At 39.5% G+C, this 23,767-nt stretch overlaps 1 protein-coding gene across 6 annotated transcripts in view; it reads right to left on the bottom strand.

The window, feature by feature from the left end:
* Window positions 1–23,767, bottom strand: part of RB1 (RB transcriptional corepressor 1) — a 209,059-nt gene that overhangs the window by 92,007 nt on the left and 93,285 nt on the right. For all 6 annotated transcript variants that reach the window (XM_064270131.1, XM_010592619.3, XM_064270128.1 and 3 more), the window contains 2 exons: window positions 15,895–15,982; window positions 105–221 (listed from right to left, as the gene is read on the bottom strand). In XM_064270131.1, coding sequence (XP_064126201.1) covers window positions 105–221; window positions 15,895–15,982 — 205 coding nt within the window. The remainder of the gene's footprint in view (window positions 1–104; window positions 222–15,894; window positions 15,983–23,767) is intronic.

The following is a 23,767-nucleotide window of genomic DNA, read 5'->3' as shown; positions in this document are numbered from 1 at the left end:
CACAGGCAGCAGGATATAGCAACTGCTTTGTATTTAGTTGAACAGATACTGCCTCTAAAATTATTTACCATACAGTGGCATTAAGTAAAATGAACTAACATTACCTGTGATCCAATTTCAGCACATCCCTGTCCCACAGCTCTAGCGAATTTCTCTTTAAAGATGCATCCAATATCCCTTACTCTTTTCAGGATACTTTCCTTTGGATTCACTGTGCAGTTCTTTAAGAGGAATAAATAGAAATCAACATTGAGGATTTAACCAGAATTAACATTTTCTGTTCCATAATGTATTACTTTTAAGTTTCAATTATTTATAAACATGTGGAAATACTTCTATAATAACTAGGTAACCACAACTATTAAAAATAAGCAAACAAAGAATTTCATGTTTGGATGTTAGTGACCAAAAAAACTTTACTCTTTAAGTTTTCTGCTCCTAAAGCTACTGAAGGAGCCCTGGTGGCACAGTGGTTAAAAGCTCGGCTGCTAACCGAAAGGTCATCGGTTCAAACCTACAAGCTGCTCCATGGGAAAAAGATGTGGCAGTCTGCTTTTGTAAAACATTTACAGCCTTGGAAACCCTGTGGGCCAGTTCTGCCTCATCCTACAGGGTCACTATGAGTCGCAATCTGCTGAATGGCAATGCATTTTTAGAACTACTGAGGTGTAGATTTGTTACCCTCTCACCCATCAAAAAGAGCCTTGTAATTTTCTGAAAATATATTCAATTAAAAATTATATTGGAATGCATGGTAGCAAATGAAAGAAGTAAAACTAAAATTTGACCTTGTTATTTCCTAACTTAAAATTGTGCTTTGAAAGAGTTAAGAATTAACTAAATCAAATGGAATAACCAGAATTGAAATAATGAGAATGCTCACGCATTGTGAAGAATGAAACCAACATCCCTGAACAAGTAATGTAGAAATTGTTGAATGGGAACCTAAAGCTCTGTGTAAACTTTCACCAAAAACACAATAAAACACTATTTAAAAAAAAAAAGAAGAAACAGAATTAACTAAATTATTTAACAACATTTTTGCACATAAGACAGGGACAGGGTTATAAAAGAAGTTCTAATACATAATATTATTTGAGGCAGGGTTACATCAACTTTAACAATTGAAATGCATCACAAGATGGTGTATTAAAATACAGATTATGATGTGTTAAAATATTCTATAATTCATATTATGATGTATTAAAATATATCATAAACTTCTAATCAGTTATAACCGAAGATTAATTTTGTTATAATCTTTATAGACCAAATATATTCAAAATATTATACACTAGAAAATAAACTTTCTTCAATTAAAATCATAATTTTCTTTGATATGTGTACAGTCATTCAAAAATTTCACATTCTAGAATATCAATAATTCTATTGTCCAGAAAGAAAATAGCGTGCAAGACTTAGAAACAGTGACTAAGAAGCATTTCCTGTCATAAAATTTTGTCGCCAAAACAACCACTAAAGCTTCTAAGATTTTACTTACACAAAAAAGGGAAATGACTAATTTAAAAATTGAAGAAACCTGAATAAAGGAATAAAAACAAGGGAAAACTTAATGATCTTCTATACATGCCCATTCTGCAACAAGCAATTTGTAGTCCACAGAAAACTTTAAAGTTAACTTGTTAAACTTAATTTAAACTTAAGCTTTAAACTGAGCTACAGAGAATGTCTTTGAAGCAGAATTTTTCTACCTACCTAAAATAGTTCATGGGCCCCTGGTAGTGCAGTGGTTAAGCTTCTGCCTGCTAACCAAAAGGTCAGCAGTTCAAATCTACCAACTACTCCTTGTAAACCCTGTGGGACTGTTCTACTCTGTCCTATAGGGTCCCTACAAGTCAGAACTGACCCAAAAGCAATGGGTTTTAAAAGAGTTCAAAATAAAAAAAGAGATACTACATACTACAAAAGTTGAAGTATTTGAAACAATATTTGAGAAAACAGAGATTATGATTCCTTTAACATCACTTGCTAAAAGTTTTCAGTAACTGTGCAGATATTTTTGTTAAATAATCTATACTACAGATAACCCGTAAACAAAAGCAACTTCATGTAAGTTGGACAAACAAAATCAGTTCTGAGCCAACACAATTACGAATATGATGAGAGAAACTAATTTGCTAATTCCTGCGGGGGAACATGAACAGGAGGATGGCAAGAGAACATGGCAAAATAACAAACAGACTTTGGCAATAAATGAATTGTTGACAAATACTGAAGACACATAGCTACTGGAACAAAGTCAAATTTTAATAAGTCTCCTGACATTATCCTAATGCCCTAGTTGAGCATTTCAGTGAGTTTAAATGTGGACTGAAGGAGGAAACAGGCAATATATATGCCAGGGAAAACACTGAGGCCTTCAAATACCAAACTCAGGGTCTGCTGAGAGTTGCAAACTGCAGTGCGCACAGCGTCAGGCAAATAACGTGAATGAAAATGGGCTAGATATAGGGTAAAAGGGACTGTAGGGATACATGGAGAGGTGGGGCCAAGATGATGGAATAGCCAATGCTTCCGGTGATACCTCTTTCAACAAAGACCTGAACAATTAAGTGAAACAATTATATTTATGACAAGCTAGGAGCCCTGAACATCAAAGGCAAAGTTAGAAAACACACTGAGTGCCAGGGGGAGGGAGAGTCAGTTCAGAAGCAGAGAGGAGTTACTGGACCTGAATCGCTGAGATCCCTCAGGCTCCATTCCTGGGAATGGCTGCAGTGGGTTGGTGCTAGCATTCGGCCACAGTTTCCTCAGGGAGAAGGAGCCAGCAGCACAACCTACTCACACCTCCCGATCCAGAGAAGAACAGCACTCTCGGCATAAGGTAAGTACTTGTGAATATTTTACTGTGCCCCCTATCCTCAAGCTGACTTCAGTGGCTGTTGATTTTCCTGCACCTGAGATAGGCCCATTTGAGCACCATGAGCCATGCTCCCGGACATGAAGAAGGAATAAATTCACAAAAGGAGGAAGAGATAACTTCCCAGCTCCACTAACCTGGGGAGCTCAGGAGAGAAGCGGCTCCTGTCCAGGCATAAACGGCCCATGGACTTTGAATACCTTACACCCCTGCATGGACCTGCGTGGGCCCATTTCAGGAGAATAGGCCTTGCTGGCAGACTGCAACTGTTTAAGCTGTGCAGTGGAGAGGTGGGTATTTGATATTTGACAACACTTTGACTATTAAACAGGGCCCTCACCTACCCACATCAGGGGCATAAGGACCTGGGGCTCCACTCAGGTCACCCAGCCACCTGCAACTGGGGTCCAAGGATAGCTGGTACCTCCCAGTCCTTACAATCAAAAGCACTGGGTGCCCACGGTCCATCTGCAGAACCCACCCAGCTGTACATTCTAGGGAACGAGGAAGTGCTTTCCTCAGAGACACCCAGGGGATGGTTCTCAGCCTCCTGCCTTGTTCACAGCATGACCCCCTACTGCAACCAGATACTGGTACCTACACCAAACACCCCTGCCCTTCTAAGACTATACAACAGAGGCTGTACCAACACTTGAGGACCAGCTACCTGGACACCTGAACTGAATCCACACAAGAAAAGTGAATGGACTCATAACCTCATACACCTCATAATAGCTCTAGCCATCTGGTGACAGGACGTCAGAGCTCCAAAGGCGAAAATAATTAAGCTAGCTCACTCAAGCAACACGTTTGGGCATATCAAAACAAAAGAAAGCAAGAAACTAGGATACAGTAAGCAAACATAAAAGAAGCTAATACAATAACTTATAGAGGGCTCGGAGAAAACAGTCAATACCAAACCACATAAAGAAGCAGACCATGGTCACTTCAACAAGCTCTCAAAACAGAGAATCAAAGGATCTTCTGGATGAAGGTGCCTTCCTGGAATTACCAGATACAGAATTCAAGAGATTAATATACAGAACTCTTCAAGACATCAGGAAGGAGATCACGCATAAACAAAACAAGCCAAGGAACACATAGATAAAACAGTTGTATAAATTAAAAAGGTTATTCAAGATGGTAACAAAAAAATTAAATAAGCTGCAAGAATCCATAGAGAGACAGCAACCAGAGATTCAGAAGATGAACAATAAAATTACACAATCAGAAAACTCAACAGAAAGTCAGAGGAGCAGAATGGAGCAAGTGGAAGGCAGAATTAGTGACCTTGAAGATAAAGCACTTGGCACCAATATATTTGAAGAAAAATCAGTTAAAAGAATTAAAACGATGAAGAAAACTTAAGAATCATGTGGGACTCTATCAAGAGAAATAACCTACGAGTGATTGGAGTACCAGAACAGAGAGGGATAAAAGAAAATACAGAGAGAATTGTTGAAGATTTATTGGCAGAAAACTTCCCTGATATCGTGAAAGATGAGAAGGTATCTGTCCAAGATGCTCACTGAACTCCACATAAGGTAGCTTTTAAAAGAAAGTCACCAAAACATATTATAATCAAACTTGCCAAAACCAAAGATAAACACAGAATTTGAAGAACAGCTAGGGATGAATGAAAAGTCACCTACAAAGGAAAGTCAATAAGAATCAACTCGGACTATTCGGCAGAAACCATGCAGGCAAGAAGGCAATGGGATGACTTACATAAAGGACTGAAGGAAAAAAATTGCCAACCAAGAATCACATATCCAGCAAAACTATCCCTCAAATATGAAGGTGAAATTAAGACATTTCCAGATAAGCAGAAGTTTACGGAATTTGTGAAAACCAAACCAAAACTACAAGAAATACTAAAGGGAGTTCTTTGGTTAGAAAATCAATAATATCAGGTATCAACCCAAGACTACAACACTGGACAGAATAATCAGGTGTTAACCCAGACAGGGAAATCACAAAAATAAATCAAGATACAAAAACTCTCAAAACAGGGAAACAGCAATGTCATTACGTAAAAGAAGACAACATTAAAACAATAAATAGGGACTCAGAAATATTGTAATAGGTCTTCCATATGGAGAGGAGGACAAGAAATAAAAGTTAGGTTTAAACTTAGAAAAATAGGGGTAAATACTAAGGTAACCACAATGGAGACTAACTATCCTGCTCAACAAAATAAAATACAAGAAAAAAACAGAGACTCAACAGAAACAAAATCAACAAAAATGAATACAAAGAAAAGACAATATGTAAACTATTCAGCACAAAAAATTAAGTAGGAAAAACACATTGTCAACAACACACAAAAAAGACAACAAAATAACAGCACTAAACTCATACCCATCCATAGTTACGCTGAATGTTAATGGACTAAATGTACCAATAAAGGGACAGAGTGGCAGAATGGATTAAAAAAAAAAAAAGATCCTTCTATATGCTGGCTACAAGAGACATACCTTAGACGTAGAGACACAAACTAAAACTCAAAGGATGGAAAAAAAAATATCAAGCAAACAACAATCAAAGAAGAGCAGGAGTGGCAATACTGATCCCTGACAAAATAGGCTTTAAAGTTAAATCCACCACAAAGGATGAGGAAGGATGCAATATAACGATTAAAGGGACAATATACCAGGAGGATATAACCATATTAAATATTGACATACCCAATGACAGGGCTGCAAGTTACACACAACAAACTCTAACAGCAATGAGAAGGGAGATAGACAGCTCCACAATTATAGTAAGACACTTCAACACACCACCTTCGGTGAAGGACAGGACATCCAGAAAGAAGCTCAATAAAGACACGGAAGATATAAATGCCACAGTCAACCAAATCTACCATATAGACATATACAGAACACTCCACCAAACAGCAGCCAATTGTATTTTCTTTTCTAGTGCACATGGAACATTCTCTAGAATAGACCACATATTAGGTCGTAAACCAAGCCTTAGCAGAATCCAAAACATTGAAATATTACAAAGCATCTTCTCTGACCATAAGGCATAAAAGCAGAAATCAGTAACAGAAAAAGCAGGGAAAAGAAATTACACACTTGGAAACTGAACAATACTCTGCTCAAAAAAGACTGGATTACAGAACACATTAAGGATGGAACAAAGAAATTCATAGAATCCAATGAGAATGAAAACACTACCTATCAGAACCTTTGGGACACAGCAAAGCAGTGCTCAGAGGTCAATTTACATCAATAAATACACACATCCAAAAAGAAGAAAGGGCCAAAATAAAAAAATTATCCCTACAACTTGAACAAATAGAAAGAGAGCAACAAAAGAAAACTTCAGGCACTAGACGAAAGGAAATAATAAAAATTAGAGCAGAACTAAATGAAATAGAAAACAGAAAAACAATTGAAAGAGTTAATAAGACCAAAAGCTGGTTCTTTGAAAAAAGTAACAAAAATGATAAACCATTTACCAAACTGACAAAAGAAAAACAGGAGACAAAGCAAATAACCCAAATAAGAAATGATATTACAGCAGACCTAAATGAAATTAAAAGAATCATATCGGATTACTATGAAAAATTGTACTCTAACAAATTTGAAAACCTAGAAGAAATGGATGAATTCCTAGAAACACGCTACCTACCTAAACTAACACAAACAGAGGTAGAACAATTAAATAGACCCATAACAAAAGAAGGGATTGAAAAGGTAATCAAAAAACTCCCAACAACCAAAAAAAAAAAAAAAAGCCCTGGCCCAGACTGCTTCACTGAAGAGTTCTAACTAACTTTCAGAGAAGAATTAACAGCACTACTACTAAAGGTATTTCAGAACATAGAAAAGGACGGAATACTCCCAAACTCATTCTAGGAACCAGCATATCCCTGATACCAAAACCAGGTAAATATTCCGCAAAAAAAGAAAATTACAGACCTATATCCCTTAAGATGCAAAAATCCTCAACAAAATTCTAGCTAATAGAATTCAACAACATATGGAAAAAATCATTCAGCGTGACCAAGTGGGATTCATACCAGGTATGCAGGGATGGTTCAACATTAGAAAAACGATTAAAGTAATCCATCATATAAATAAAACAAAGACAAGAACCACATGATTATATCAACAGATGCAGTAAAGACATTTGATAAAGTTCAACACCCACTCATAAGAAAAACTCTCAGCAAAACAGGAATAGAAGGAAAGTTCTTCAACATAATAAAGGGCATTTATACAAAGCCAACAGCCAACATCATCCTAAATGGAGAGAGTCTGAAAGCACTCCCTTTGAGTTCAGGAACCAGACAAGGCTGCCCTTTATCACCACTCTTATTCAACATTGTGCTGGAGGTCCTAGTCACAGCAATTATGCTAGATAAAGTAATAAAGGGCATCCAGATTGGCAAGGAAGAATTAAAAGTATCTCTATTTGCAGATGACATGATCTTATACACAGAATACCCTAAAGAATCCTCAAGAAAACTACTGAAACTAATAGAAGAGTTCAGCAGAGCATCACCATACAATGCAAACATACAAAAATCAGCTGGATTCCTCTACACCAACAAAAAGAACATCGAAGAGGAAATGACCAAAAGAGGAAATCACCAAATCAATGCCATTTACAGTAGCCCCCAAGAAGATAAAATACTTAGGAATAAATCTTACCACAGATGTAAAAGACCTATACATGGAAAACTACAAGACACTACTGCAAGAAACCAAGAGAGACCTACATAAGTGGAAAAACATACCTTGCTCATGGATAGGAAGACTTAACATTGTAAAAATGTCTGTTCTACCAAAAGCAATTTATAGATTCAATGCAATTCTGATCCAAATTTCAATGACATTTTTTAATGAGATGGAGAAACAAATCACCCACTTCATATGGAAGGGAAAGAGGCCCTGGAGAAGTAAAGCATTACTGGAAAAGAAGAACAAAGTGGGAGGTCTCTCTTTACCTGATTTTAGAACCTATTATACCGCCACAGTAGTCAAAACAGCCTGGTACTGGTTCAACAACAAATACATAGATCAATGAAACAGAATTGAGAATCCAGACATAAATCCATCCACATATCAGCAGCTGGTATTTGACAAAGGCCCAATGTCAGTTAAATGGGGAAAAAGTCTTTTTAACTAATAGTGCTGGCATAACTGGATATCCATCTGCAAAACAGTGAAACAAGACCAATACTTCACACCATGCACAAAAACTAACGTAAAATTGGTCAAAGATGTAAATATAAGATCTAAAACGATAAAGATCATGGAAGAAAAAACAGGGACAATGCTAGAAGCCCTAATACATGGCATAAACAGTGTATAAAACATTACTAACAATGTAGAAGAAAAACCAGATAACTGGGAGTTTCTAAAAATCAAACACCTATGTTCATCCAAAGACTTTACCAAAATAAAAAAGATTACCTACAGACTGGGAAGAAGTTTTTAGCTATGACATTTCCAATCAGCGCCTGATCTCTAAAATCTACATGATACTGCAAAAACTCAACTACAAAAAGACAAATAACCCAATTAAAAAATGGGGAAAGGGTATGAACAGACACTTCACTGAAGAAGAGATTCAAGTAGCTAACGATACATGAGGAAATGCTCACAATTGTTAGCCATTAGGGAAATGCAATCAAAACTACAATGAGATTCCATCACACTCCAACAAGGCTGGCATTAATCCAGAAACACAAAATAGTAACTGTTGGAGAGGTTGTGGAGAGACTGGAACAGTTATACACTGTTGGTGGGAATGTAAAATGGTACAACCACTTTGGAAGTCGATTGGGCGCTTCCTTAAAAAACTAGAAATAGAACTACCACAGGATCCTGCAATCCCACTCTTGGAAGATATCCTAGAGAAATAAGAGCCTTTATAGGAACAGATATATGCACACCCATGTTCACTGCAGCACTGTTTACAATAGCAAAAAGATGGAAGCAACCAAGGTGTCCATCAATGGATGAATGGATAAAGAAATTAGTTTATTCACACAATGGAATATTACACATCGATAAAGAACAATGAACATGGAGGAATCTGAAAAGGCATTATGCTGAGTGAAATTAGTCAGGTGCAAAAGGACAAATATTGTATAAGGCCACCATTATTAAGGACTCGAGAAATCGTTTAAACAGAGAAGAGAATATTCTTCGATGGTTACGAGATAGGGGAGTGAGGGAGGAAGGGAGGGGCTTTCACTAATTAGATAATAGATAAGAACTATTTTAGCTGAAAGGAAAGACAACACACAATACAGGAGAGGTCAGCACAACTGGACTTAACCAAAAGCAAAGAAGTTTCCTGAATAAACTGAATGCTTCAAAGGCCAGCATAGCAGGGGCAGAGGTTTGGGGACCATGATTTCAGGGTACATCTATGTCAATTAGCATAATAAAATCTATTAAGAAAACATTTCGCATCCCACTTTGGAGAGTGGCGTCTGGGGTCTTAAAAGCTAGCAATCGGCCATCTAAGATGCATCAATTGGTCTTAACCCATCTGGAGCAAAGGAGAGTGAAGAACACCAAAGACACAAAGGAATTATGAGCCCAAGAGGCAGAAAGGGCCACATAAACCAGAAACTACATCAGCCTGAGACCAGAAGAACTAGATGGTGCCCGGCTACAACCGATGACTGCCCTGACAGGGAACACAACAGAGAACCCCTGAGGGAGCAGGAGAGCAGTGGGATGCAGACCTCAAATTCTTGTAAAAAGACCAGACTTAATGGTCTGACTGAGACTACAAGAACCACAGAGGTCATGGTCCCCAGACCTTCTGTTAGCCCAAGACAGGAACCCTTCCCAAAGCCAAGTCTTCAGAGGGATTGGACTGGACTCTGGGATAGAAAACGATACTGGTGAGGAGTGAGCTTCTTGGATCAAGGAGACACATGAGACTATCTGAGCAGTTTCTGTCTGGAGAAGAGATGAGAGGGCAGAGGGGGTCAGAAGCTGGCTGAATGGACATGAAAACAGAGAGTGGAGGGAAGGAGTGTGCTGTCTCATTAAAGGGAGAGCAACTAGGAGTATATATAAAAAAAAGGAGTATATAGCAAGGTGTATATAAGTTTTCATATGAGAGACTGACTTGGTTTGTAAACTTTCATTTGAAGCACACTAAAAATTAAAAAAAAAAAAGATGGAAGCAACCAAGGTGCCCATCAACGGATGAATGGAAAAATAAATTATGGTATATTCACACAATGGAATATTACGCATCGATAAAGAACAACAATGAATCTGTGAAACATTTCAGAACATGGAGGAATCTGGAAGGCATTATGCTGAGTGAAATTAGTCAGCTGCAAAAGGACAAATATTGTATAAGACCACTATTATAAGAACTCAAGAAATGGTCTAAACAGAGAAGAAAATATTCTTTGATGGTTATCAGAGGGGAGAGGGAGGGTGGGAGGGGGTAGTCACTAATTAGACAGTAGACAAGAACTAATTTAGGTGAAGGGAAGGACAACAGACAATACAGAAGAGGTCAGCACAACCATACTATACCAAAAGCAAAGAAGTTTCCTGAGTAAACCGAACGCTTGGAAGGCCAACATAGCAGGGGCGGGGGTTTGGGGACCATGGTTTCAGGGGACATCTAGGTCAACTCGCATAATAAAAACTATTAAGAAAACATTCTGCATCCCATTTGGAGAGTGGCGTCTGGGGTCTTAAAAGCTAGCAAGCGGCCATCTAAGATGCAACAACAATTGGTCTCAACCCACTTGCAGAAAAGGAGAATGAATAACATAAAAGACACAAGGTAATTATGAGCCCAAGAGACAGAAAGGGCCACATAAACCAGAAACTATATCAGCCTCAGACCAGAAGAACCAGATGGTGCCCTGTTACAACCAATGACTGCCATGACAGGGAACACAACAGAATCCCAGAAGGAGCAGGAGGGCAGTGGGACGCAGACCCCAAATTCTAGTAAAAAGACCATACTTAATGGTCTGACTGAGACTAGAGGGACCCCAGGGGTCATGGTCCCCAGACCTTCTGTTAGCCCAAGACAGGAACCATTCTCAAAGCCAACTCTTCAGACAGGAATTGGACTGGAGTATAAGACAGAAAATGATACTGGCAAGGAGTGGGCTTCTTGGATCAAGTAGACACATGAGACTAAGTGTGCAGCTTCTGTCTGCAGGGGAGATGTGAAGGCCGATGAGGACAGAAACTGGCTGAATGGGCACAGAAAAACAGGGTGGAGAGAAGGAATGTGTTGTCTCATTAGGAGGAGAGCAAATAGGAGTATATAAAAAAAAAAAAATTTTTGGAGTATATAGCAAGGTGTATATAAGGTTTTGTATGAGGACTGGCTTGATTTGTAAACTTTCACTTAAAGCACAATAAAAATAAAAAAATAAACCAACAGCAGGGGAAGAGACCCGAGGTAAATTTTCCCGGATGCTATTTATCATTCACATAGCATTAAATAATTCTTTCAATATCAGGCATGAGTTAACTCAGTGTCATTTTCAAGCTAGAAGAGATGACCTACGTATAGAGATTTTAATTCACTGGGTCATAATGCAAATCAGAGAGGGTAGAACATTATTATGGCATGCTACTTGGGCAAGCACTGCTGTAGCAAACCTAGGGAGAAACATAAATCTCACTACTTCTTAGTCTCACAGCTTGGTGTAAAAGGCAGTCACCTTGTCCACATGTTCAAATCAATGACATTTGTAATAAAAGATCATTTGATCAGATTGTTGATAACTGGATACGCTTTTACCAAATAGTCATTTTCTTTCCTTTAAGTTTTATATAATATGGGCTTTCAGAGTTTCCCATTAAAGTTTCTGAAGGAAGGAGGAGGGTTAATATTTAAGTAGTGCTTTTTCTGCCAGGAGATACACTAAGCCCCTTACATACATTATTTCATTTGCATATATTGAATTCATAGCACTCATTTAATTCTAAAAGCAACCTTATGAGATACATCTAGACTGTTCATGATATGGACTCTGAAGTCAAATTGCCTGGACTCAAATCCTGGTGCCATCATTTCCCAGTTATGGTTGGCTGGGCATGTTTCTATGCCTCTGTTTTCTCACTTGTCAAGAGGGTAGGGAATGAACGTCTGCCTTACAATTTAATTAGCAGTAAATAAAGTAATATAAAAACTTTAAAAAAAAATTATTTTCTTTTAAAGCTAAACATTGAGATATTATAAATAAAATGATATGATGTCTCAATTGGCTTCAAAATAATATGGAGGGGTGAGTGGGGGTACAGTTAAATATGAGCTGATAATCATTGGAGCTGGGTAATATGTACTGCAGCGTGATGGATCACTTTTGTGTGGCCTTTCTAGCCATGGTCTTGTAACTACCACCCAAGTAACTGAGTGGGACTGTGTGAGAGGGGGAGCCCTGATGGCCCCGTAGTTAAGTGCTATGGCTGCTAACCAAAAGGTCAGCAGTTTGAATCCACCAGCCACTCCTTGGAAGCTCTATGGGGCAGTTCTACTCTGTCCTACATAGGGTCACTATGAGTTGAAATCTACTCGACAGCAATGGGTTAGTGGGTGTGAGAGGGTAATTGTGGCCCACCAAAGGGACTGGTCAGCTTTGCCATTCCACTGGGTGTGAAATGAGGCACTGCAGAAGTGGGAAAAAAAAAAGATCCTATCACCACCATGGAAGAATAGCCAGGAGGCAGCATGTCCTTTAGACTCAGGATCCCTGAACTGAAAAGCTCCTGGAAGCAGGAAATTGAGAGAGAGAGAGAGAGCCGTAACCCTGAACACGGTGAGAAGCGGTGGCAGGGAGAACCAACAGCAAAGACCTGGCAGCAGAGACCCAGAAGCAGGAGATGGCATAGTGGGCTTCCTGGCCCATGGAGAGAAAAAGCTGAATGCCTTTGGGCAGAGGCCCAGGGCCAGAGAGAGACATGCCTGTGAGCACAACTGGGAAGAGGCTGTCCTGATGGAAGACAGTTCTGATGAAAGAACTGTATCGTGAATGTTCCTGAACCTAAATTATAACCTATTACTTCCCTAATAAACCCTATAAATATGAGTATGGTCTGTAAGTTCTGCATGGCCAATGCAATGAATTATCAAACCCAGCAGAGAAGTAGAGAGTGCCATGGGAGGGAGGGTTGTGTCAGAATTGGTAAAGGCGGTCGAGAGAGGAGGCGTGTCTGACCTCCACCTCATAGGAATCAGCCTTGGGCTGATCTTGATTCTCCTTCCTCCTGGTGAAGTTAGAGGAGGTCACACACTGCCTCCATGCCATTTTTACATGTGCTGAGGCTTCATTACATATTCTCCCAACTTTTACATGTTTGAAATTTTCCACAATAAAAAGATTTTTTTTTAGAAAAGATAAAAAACAGAATCAAAGAAAGGCAATATGACCCTATAGGACAGAGGAGAAGTGCCTCATAGGGTTTCCAAGGCTGTGAATCTTTACAGACTGCCACATCTTTCTCCCACAGAGTGGCTGGTGGATTTGAACTGTCAACTTTTTGGTTAAGAGATGAGCACTTAACCACTGTGTCACAAGGGCTCCTATTTAAAGTATTTATTGTTGTTTGGCACCATTGAGTTGGTTCCAACTCATAGCAACCCTATGTACAACAAACCAAAACACTGCCTGGTCCTGTGCCATCTTCACAATCATTGTTATGCTTGAGCCCATTGTTGCAGCCACTGTGTCAATCCATCTCGTTGACGGTCTTCTTCTTTTTTGCTGGCCTCTACTTTACCAAGCATGATGTCCTTCTCCAGGGACTGATCATTCCTGATAACATGTCCAAAGTATGTGAGACCCAGTCTCGCCATCCTTGCTTCTAAGGAGCATTCCGGCTGTACTTCTTCCAAGACAAATTTGTTCCTTCTTTTGGCAGTCTATGGTATAGTCCATATTCTTCACAAAGACCACAATTCAAAAGCATCGGTCTTCTCCAGTCTTCCTTGTTCATCGTCCAGCTTTCGCATGCATACAGGGCACTTGAAAACACCATGGTTGGGTTACACACGCCTTAGTCTTCAAGGTGGCATCTTTATTTTTCAGCAGTTTAAGGAGATCTCTTGGAGCAGACTTGCCCAATGCAATGCTTCTTTCGATTTCTTTACTGCTGCTTCTGTGGGTGTTGATTGTGGATCCAAGTAAAATGAAATCCTTGACAAGTCCAATCTTTTCTCCATTTATCATGATGTTGCTTATCGTCCACTTGTGAGAATTTTTATTTTGTTGAGGTATAATCCATACTGAAGGTTGTGGTCTTTGATATTCATCCGTAAGTGCTTCAAATCCTCTTCACTTTCTACAAGCAAGGTTGTGTCATCTGCATATCACAGGCTGTTATTGAATCTTCCTCCATTCTTGATGCTCCTTTCTTCTTCATATAGTCCAGCTTCTTGGATTATTTGCTCACTATACACACTGAATAGATATGGTGAAAGGATACAACCATGACACACACCTTTCCTGACTTTAAACCACACAGTATCCCCTTGTTCTGTTCAAACAACTGCCTCTTGATCTATGTACATGAGCACAATTAAGTTCCGGAATTACTATTCTTCTCAATGCTATCCATAATTTGTTATGATCCACAAAGTCGAATGCCTTTGCATAGTCAATAAAGCACAGGTAAATATCTTTCTGGTATTCTCTACTTTCAGCCAAAATCTATCTGACATAAGCAATGATAACCCTGTTTGCACGTTCCCTTTGAATCTGGCTTGAATTTCTGGCAGTTCCCTATCTGTGTCCTGCTGCAACCACGTTCAATTGATCTTCAGCAACATTTTACTTGCATGTGATAGTGATGATATTGTTCGATAATCTCCACATTCTGTTGGATCACCTTTCTTGGGAATAGGCATAAATCAATCTCTTCTAGTCAGCCGGCCAGGTAGCTGTCTTCCAAATTTCTTCGCGTAGACCAGTGAGCACTTCCAGCCCTGTAACCGTTTGATGAAACATCTCAATCGGTATTCTGTCAATTCCTCAAGGCTTACTTTTCACCAGTGCCTTCACTGCAGCTTGGACCTCTTCCTTCAGTACCATCGGTTCCTGATCATATGCTGCCTCCTGAAATCATATGCTACCTCCTGAAATTTAAAGTATTAATGACTGATAATGTTCAGAATTCTCAGATGAAGGAATCAGAACAAATGTAAAACAGCATAAATAAAATGATACTCACACCAAGTCCAACAATAAAACATCGCATTCAAAGGAAAGATCTTAAAAACGGCCAGGGTCAAAGACAGATTAACTATAGAAGAACAGAAGATTATTCTGTTCTTTTTCAATTAGATTGACAGAAGACTTCTTAACAGCAACAATGGGAGCCAGGAAGTACTAAGATTAAAAACAAACAAACAAAAACCCCGTTGCCACTGAGTCGATTCTGACTGATAGCAACCCAACAGAACAGAGTAGAACTGCCCCACAGGGTCTCCATGGAGCAGCTGGTAGATGCAAACTGCCAACCTTTTGGTTAGCAGCCAAGCTCTTAACCATTACGTCCTCAGGGCTCCAGTAAGACAATATCTTTAAATTTCTAAGAGAAAGTAAATGTCAACCTAGAATTGGACATTCTGCTAACCTATCTTATAAAAATAAGGACGAAAGTATTTTCAGATAAAAAAACAAAAACAGAAAACAAACAAATAAAAAAAACCTTATAAAAGTCTTTCCACATAGACCCTTGCTAAAACTATTATAGAACGTATTTGAAGGAAAATGAAAATGATCTCAGAAGTGAGGTCTAAGTTGCAAGAAGGAATGGTAAGCAAGGCAACTAACTGTACACATGAGTAAACCTAAAAACAATACTGACTAAATAAAATACCAATAAGAATATCTAATTGAGGGCGTTTAAAAAAGCAAGAAATTAAATAATGAGCAACAACATGCTGGATGGGAGGCAGGTAATTAAATAAATACTCAGATGTTAACTTCTAACTTCAAATATCTTCACCAAGATATCATCAAAAATAATACTTTATTTATGGCTTACATTAAAATAGGATATCAGGTTTTCTGATGGTTGATCGCTTGCTGAATTTAAGATCGTCATTAATTGCTGAATAGTATTCATAACAGCCCTAAAGAAAACAAACAGAAAGAAGCGTTAAGCAATGAAGGAAAAAAACAAAATGTATTTATTCCACAAGTTAAACGTATCTTCAAACTCATTGTCTACTGTTTAAGAAGTTTGCTTAAATAAGACTTTACGAAATTATCAGTGTAGTGCTGTTTACAAAGAATTATATTTTATTTCAATCTTTAAGACATGTTCATAATCAGTAAGTTTATAATTACAGAATTGGTACACTTGCTTATTAATGAAACTATGTATCTGTAAAGCATTAATTGGTCAAACTAATGAGATTATTTTTAGGAGAAAATACATAAACTGACATCAAAATGGTATTCTTTCAAGAAAACGTTATCACAATTAAATATTAATAGCTTTCAAATAAAGTCAAAAAGATATTTAGTAACTCAAGTAAAGAATCAAGTTACTCTTCTTTGCAGAGATCTTTACAAGAAAGCATTCAAAGTTCTAGATAATTTTAAAAGTCACCATTGTTCAAGCATATGATGAAGATAATCTCTTAAGATCTCTTTAATTCTATAATTTCACTTTGTGTGTTTGTGTGTGTAAGTGTGGTATACAGTAAATGTCAACGTTTTGGGGTAAAAATACATTTGAGGAAATGTTTAATGAGGCGAGGAACCGTAGAATGTTTAAAACATGCTCAGTGTCATGAGCCAAGCGTCTCTAAACTGCTATCTTCAGTTACATTGCCACATGGCTTCTATGTCTTCTATGCTCACCTCTCTACTCAAGCCACAATCATTATAGGCCACAAATGACCAAACGCTAAAACCAAAAGACATTTCTTATTTATTCTCACACCTGACCTCCTTGAAGCATTTGCCACTCTGAAAGACTAGCTCTTTCCTAAAATTCCCTTCCTTGACTTTCTTGGTTTCACACTCTGGGATCCCCTACCACACCTTCTCATTCCCCTTAATCTAACTTCCTTTACCTAGTCCATCAAAGCTAGCATTCCTTAGGCCCTTAGCCACCCATTCTCACCCTCATTCCAGGCAATCTGAGAGTCCCAAAAGGTTGGTAGTTCAAACCTATTCAGAGGCACCTCAGAAGAAAGGCCTGGTGATCTGCTTCCAAAAGATCACAGACTCGAAACCCTGTTGAGCACAGTTCTATTCTGCACACAGTCTTTAAGACTCAGAATCGACTTGATGGCAACTGGTTTGGTTTTTCTAGGTTCAGTCAATCTCATCTATTTTGATGGTTTTTAACTCTCCCACCACCACCCCATGATTCCCCAATCTGTAAGATCCTTACATTCTATTGCTTGCTAGATTATCTTCTTCATATCCCATAAATACCTCCAGAAAAACGTTCTAAATATGAATTCATCAAATATTTATAAAACTGTTCTTTCTCTGTTATTCCCACTGCCACTCTCTTGGTTGAGATCTTCATCATCTCTCAAATGAACCGCTGTAAGAGACCAATCCGGGGATTTGTGTATGTGTGTGTGGCAAAATACATATCACAAAAAAATTTGCTATTTCAACCAGGCTTAAGTGTGCAATTCAGTGACACTAATCACATTCATCATGCTTTGTAACCATCACCGCTATCCATTTCCAAAGGAATTTTTATCACTCCAAACAGAAACCTAGTACCCCTTAAGAAATAAACCCTCTCCCTCCATCCTCTGATAACCACTAGTGAACTATTCTGTTGACGCATTTCTTGTTCTAGAGATTTCTGTAAGTGGAAACCTATGGTATTTGTCCTTTTGAGTCAGACTTATTTCACATAACATACTGTTTTCAAGGCTCATTCATATCAGAACTTCATTTCTCTTTATAATTGAATAATATTCTGCTGTATGTTTATGGGCCACACGTAGTTCACCCAATATCTGTTGATGGACTCTTGGCTGTTTCCACCTTTTGGCTACTGTGAAAAATGATGCAATGAATACTCGTGTACAAATACTGTTTGAGTCTCTCCTTTTAAGTGAAATTGCTGAGTCAAATAGTAATTAATTCTATGTTTAATTTTTTGAGGAATAGCCACTTTTCCACAGTGGCTATACCATTTTACAATCCCACCAGCAATGTATGAGGGTTCCAATTTTTCCACATCCTTAACCAACACTTGTTAGTTTTCATTTTTCTGATAATAGCCGTTCTACCAGATGTGAAACAGTATCTTGTGGTTTTGATTTGCATTTCCCTAGTGACTAGTGAAGAAGCCCTGGTGGCAAAACGGTTAAGTGCTCGGCTGCTAACCAAAAGGTTGGCAGTTCAAACCTACCCAGCAGCACCATGGGTGAAAGGCTGGTAATCTGCTCCCATAAAAATTATAGCCTAAACAATCCTATGGACTAGTTCTACTCTGTCACATGGGGTCACTGTGAGTTGAAAATCAACTCAACGGCACCTAACGACAATAACTAATGATGTTGAGCATCTTTTGATATGTTTCTGGGTCATCTGTATATCTTCTCTGGAGAAATGTCTATTTAAGTCCTTTGCTCATTTTTTTCTTTGGCTTTCTTTTTGTTGTCTGTTTTATAAGTTACTTATGTATTCTGGATATTAAACCCTTATCAGATATATAGTTACCAAATATTTCCTCCCATTCTATAAGTTGCCGCTTCACTTTCTTGGTAAAGTTCTTTAATAAACCAAAGTTCTTAATTTTGATAGAGTCTATTTTATCTATTTTTTCCTTTGTTGTACGTGCTTTTGTTGTTATATCTAAGAATCCATTGTCAAAAACTAGGTCCTGAAGCATTACTCCTATTTTTTTTTTACTTCTTATATTCAGATTCTTAATCTATTTTGAGCTAATTTTCATATATGCAAATAATTTTCATGCAAAGTACAAGTCCAGCTTCATTCTTTTGCATGTGAAGATTCACTTGTCCCAGCATCATTCACTGAAAAGACTATTCTTTCCCTATTGAATGGGCCTGGTACCTGTAGCGGGACTGATTATTTTTGTGTGGCCTTTCTAGCCATGGTCTTAGAACTCCCACCCAAGTGATTGGATAGGACCGTGTGATAGGGTAATCGTGGCCTTCCAAGGGGATTGGTCAGTTTTGCCTTAAAAGAGAGCCAATTCCAGAGCAGAGAGGAGGATCCTACCACCACCAAGGAAGAACAGCCAGGACTGGAGAGTGCATACTTTGGACCTAGGATCCCTGTGCTGAGAAGCTCCTAGAAGCAGGAGACTGAGAGACAGCAAGCTGTAACCCTGAAGATAGTGAGAAGTAGTGGCAGAAGAGACCCGGCAGCAGGAGATGGCGAGGTAGGCTTCCTGGCCCAAGGAGAGAGAAATCTGAGTACCTCTGAGCAGAGGCTGAGGGCCAGGGAGAGGCATGTCTCTGAGCACTGCTGGAAAGAGGTTGTCTGGATAATTATCCTTGAGCATTCCTGAGTCTAAACTGTAACCTGTTACTTCCCTAATAAACCCCGTAATTGTGAGTATGGTCTGTGATTTCTGTGTGGCCACTGACATGAAGTAGAGTGTGCTGTGGGACAGCTGGTGTCAGAGTCGGTAAAGATGGCCAAGAGAGGAGGCGTGTCTGGCCTCTACCTCATAGGGAATCATCCTTGGGCTGTTGATCTTGGTTCTCCTTCCCTGTTGTGAGGCTGGAAGAAGTGAGACACCACCTCCAAGCTGTTTTTAAAGTTGGCATCAGAAGCAGGATTCTTTGCAATGGCTCCAGATTCATGAAAGCATAGAACTTTGTAAAAGAAAAAATGAAAGGGCTTGGGAAGTAAAACTTTTGATTCTTGGATGGTTGCTTTGGTTGCTGTTACCTGTAATGGCTGAAAAGCTGCTCCTGGAGTGGCCTGGAGCAAAAGGCAGGCCAAATAAGCCAGAGTCTTCTGGGTCCACCCAGCCAGAGGCTCAAGACTTTACACATACAAATGGAAGACAGTTAAGCTGTGGAGAAGACTAAACTGGAATGTTTTAAAAGGGTTATGTGTTTAGGATTATGCCTTTATCTGAATGTAGTATGAATATTGCTCCTACCTAATGTTGTTAAAAAAAAAACTTTGCCATTGAGTCGACTCCAACTCATAGTGATAGGACAGAGCAGAACTGCCCCATAGGGTTTCCAAGGACTGGCTGGTGGATAGGAACTGCCAAAGTTTTGGTTGGCAGCCATAGCTCTTAACCATTGTGCCACCAGGGCTTCCAAGGAGACCTAAATGTGAGCTAGAAATGAATATTGGGTATTATAGAGAGCATGTAACTCCGCCTTCAGCCAATACTTTAGATACGTTAAAAGGGTAACTAGAATTTGCCTGAGTGAAACAGGCTGTTGGTTTGAACACAGCAGCCCTGTGTACAGAGTGGGGACTTAAGTTGAAAACCTGAGCCCCACCCAGATTTGCATTTGAAAAGACATGCAGCAACCACCCAGAACTGCTGAGAACAGAAGATCTGCATTTGAAGCAAGGATCTGCAGAAAAAAAGTGTTTTGCTTCCTGAGTTTCAAGTAAGTGGTTTGCTGTTGGATGCACTGAGGTAGGATTAAGTCAGTGCCCATCAGATGGAACCCTCTTCTAAGACTAGAAGTTAAAGGGAGCTAGAAAGTAGACAGCTTGGTCTGCTTGCTTGTGGTGACCACCTGGGTCTACTCATGAGTTGAAGTGGAGGCAGTGCAGCAATGAAGAGAAGGGCTGAGTTTGGACATGATCCATTGGCACCTGTTAACCCAGTCCCTGCGGGCTGGGGATGAGAGTGAGAGGAAGGGCTGGCTGGTCAGAAGTAAAAGGAGTTGTTGGACTCCTGAAGTTTACAGGTGGAACGGTGGAACCTGTTGACCTAGCCCAAGGGGTCTAGGGATGTGAGTGTGTAAAGGGGCTGTCTGAAGTGCCGGGAGGTATATGTGAACTCTCAAGCCTAAAGCAACTACCCATTGTGATGCAGCTTGGCCAGCTAGGGATAAGCTGACCAGAACCTGATCAGATGAAGAGAAAGACGCTTGACACTGTGCTGGTACAGATTTCTGCAATCTGATGAATTGCTCTGGACTGGACTGCTTATGAATGCAGATGCTCAAAGTTCCAACCAGAAGATTCTTCAAGACCAAGGAAAATGTTTGTCTCCTCAGACTACAGGTTTGGTAACTAAACCAAACCCACTGCCGTCAATTCCGACTCATAGTGACCCTATAGGACAGGGTAGAACTGCCCCATAGAGTTTTCAAGGAGCGGCTGGCGGATTCGACCTGCTGACCTCTTGGTTAGCAGCGTAGCAATTAACCACTGCACCGCCAGGTTTCCACTGGTTTGGTAGGGACAGGCAATTTAAACATTGGCTATCTAAAAAAGGGGGAGATAAAGGCATAAAGTGGCTGGCTTACATCCTTTCATGAGCATGCTTACATTAAATGAAGGAGGCAAGGGAGGATTGCCACTGAAATAGTTTCCTCTTTTCCTGATGGGTCTAGGGAAGAGAGGGTGGGAGAAGGTGTTGATAGGATTATGTGATTCAGCTGTGAGTGCTGAATGTTAACAGGGCTAATTGTGATTGTAAAAACTGTAACTGTGAAAGAGTGTAAGACAGGCACCTCAGAGCTCAACACTTCAAGGAGATAAAAGCAGCCTCAGAGCTCAGCACTTCTATGAGACACCTGCTCTGGTTTATCCTCCTTCACCGAACAAAATAGGCTACACATTCTTCTAAAGCTGTCCTTGATAAGATAGCTACAAAACGGACCAGAAATTGTCCTTGACAGGACAGCCATAAAGGGCCTCAACTGGCCTCAGCAGGTTTTTATGCTATCTCAACACTTCAAGTGACCTATTAGCTCATTAAGTACAAAATACATATAAGCACTCCGCCAGAGAATAGAACCCCAGTCTAGAAAAAATGCACAATTGTCCCCAAGTCCTGAGTGCCTGCGTGAAGGTCAATCCTGAATATTAAATTTGCATTTCCTTGTCTGCCCTCTGTAAAAGCCCACCTCCCCAAGCTGCCTGCAAGTAGTCAGAGGCAACAGCCGTGATTGCGCCTTTCCTCGTACAACGAAATAAAGGCATCTTTCTCATCTCCCACTTTGGCCTCTTGTTTATTGGCTGTAACAAGTCACACCAAACGAAGCCTGGGGTTTTCACCCGGCAACAAGTAGACTAAGGGAGAGGCAAAGCTGGAATCGAGTACAGTGGCCAAACCTAAAGTCCCTTAAGGTTTTGCTATGCTGATACCTCGTGAGGCTCAGAGCAAGGGAATAATGGTCTCAGCTAAATTTTATCAGAGGTCAGAAAAGAGTGAAGATGAGATGACTTTTGGAGAACCTAACCAGGTCAAATGAACACCTGCAGCAGACTTGAACAGCTGACACCTGAGTAGCCTCACCCTGTGGACTTTTCACCATGTTGAAAGATTGTTAATGACTATTTGGACTGGTAAAATAATTGGGAGGTTGCCCTCCAAATATGAAAGAACCATGGCTAGAAAAGCCAGATGGTGGCCTGTGGTGCCCCTGATTACTTTTGTGTGGCTTTTCTAGCCATGGTCTTGTATCTCCCACCCAGGTGACTGGGTGGGACTGTGTGATAGGGAATTTGTGGCCCACCGAGGGGACTGATCAATTTTGTCTTAAAAGACAGCCAATTCCAGAGCAGAGAGGAGGATCCTACCACCACCAAGGAAGTGCAGCCAGGAGCAGAGAGTATGTCCTTTGAATCTCCTGGAAGCAGGAGACCAAAAGAAAGAGACAAAGAGAGAACAAGATGTAACCCTGAAAACAGTGACAAGTGGTGGCAGGAGAGACCCAACAGCAGAGACCCGGCAGCAGGAGACAGCAACAGTGAGTGGGCTTTCCAATCCATGGAGAAAGCTGAGTGCCTGTGGGGAGAGGCCTAGGGCCAGGAAGAAGCATGCCTGTGAGCATGGGTGAGAAAAGGCTGTCTTGATGAAAGAACTGTATCACTGAGCATTCCTGAGCCTCAACTATAATACATTTTCTGGATATAGACCCCTCTGTATAAATATATTCATATGTTTAACTGGTTTTGCTTCTCTAGAGAGCCCAGCCTAAGACATGACTTTATTTTCAAATTTTCTATTCTATTTTGATTACCTTAGTTTTACAGTAATAGCACATTTTTAAATAGGGAAATATGAGTACTCCTACTTTGGTCTTCTTTTTCAAGACTTGTTTTGGCTACTCCTATCATTTGCAATTCCACATGAATTTGAGAATTGATTTTTCCATTTCTGAAAAAAAATTGTTAAAATGTGATGGGGAGTTCAATGAATCTGTATATTGTTTGGGTAGTATTGACATCTTCACAATATTAAGTCTTCCAATCCATGAACACCAGATATTTTTCCGTTTATTTAAGTCTCCTTTAATTTCTTTCAGTAACATTTACAGTTTTCAGTGTACAAGTTTTTCACTTTCTTGGTTAAATTTATTTCTGGTTATTTTATGGTTTTTGATAGTATTATAAATATAATTGTTTTATTTCCTTTTCAGATTGTTCATTGCAATGTACACAAACACAGTGATTTTTGTGTGTTGGTCTCGTATCCTGCAAATTTGCTGAATTCATTGATTACCTCCAGTAGCTTTTTTGTGAATTCCTTGGGATTTTCTATATATAGGATCATGTTATCTGTGAATAGGGATAGTTTTACTTCTTCCTTTCCAATCTGGATACCTTTTCTTTTCCTTGTCTAATCACTCTGGCTAGAACTTCAGTACAGTGTTAGAAAGCAGAGGGGAAAGTGGGCATCTTTGTCTTGTTCCTAAGCTTAGATGAAAAGCTTTTCAGTCTTTATCCAATGAGTATGATGTTTGCTGTGGGTT

Source organism: Loxodonta africana, chromosome 17 (genome assembly GCF_030014295.1).
Source record: "Loxodonta africana isolate mLoxAfr1 chromosome 17, mLoxAfr1.hap2, whole genome shotgun sequence".
Classification (NCBI taxonomy): domain Eukaryota; kingdom Metazoa; phylum Chordata; class Mammalia; order Proboscidea; family Elephantidae; genus Loxodonta; species Loxodonta africana.
Note: the sequence above shows the minus strand (reverse complement) of the source record. Positions and strands in the feature narration are given on the sequence as shown.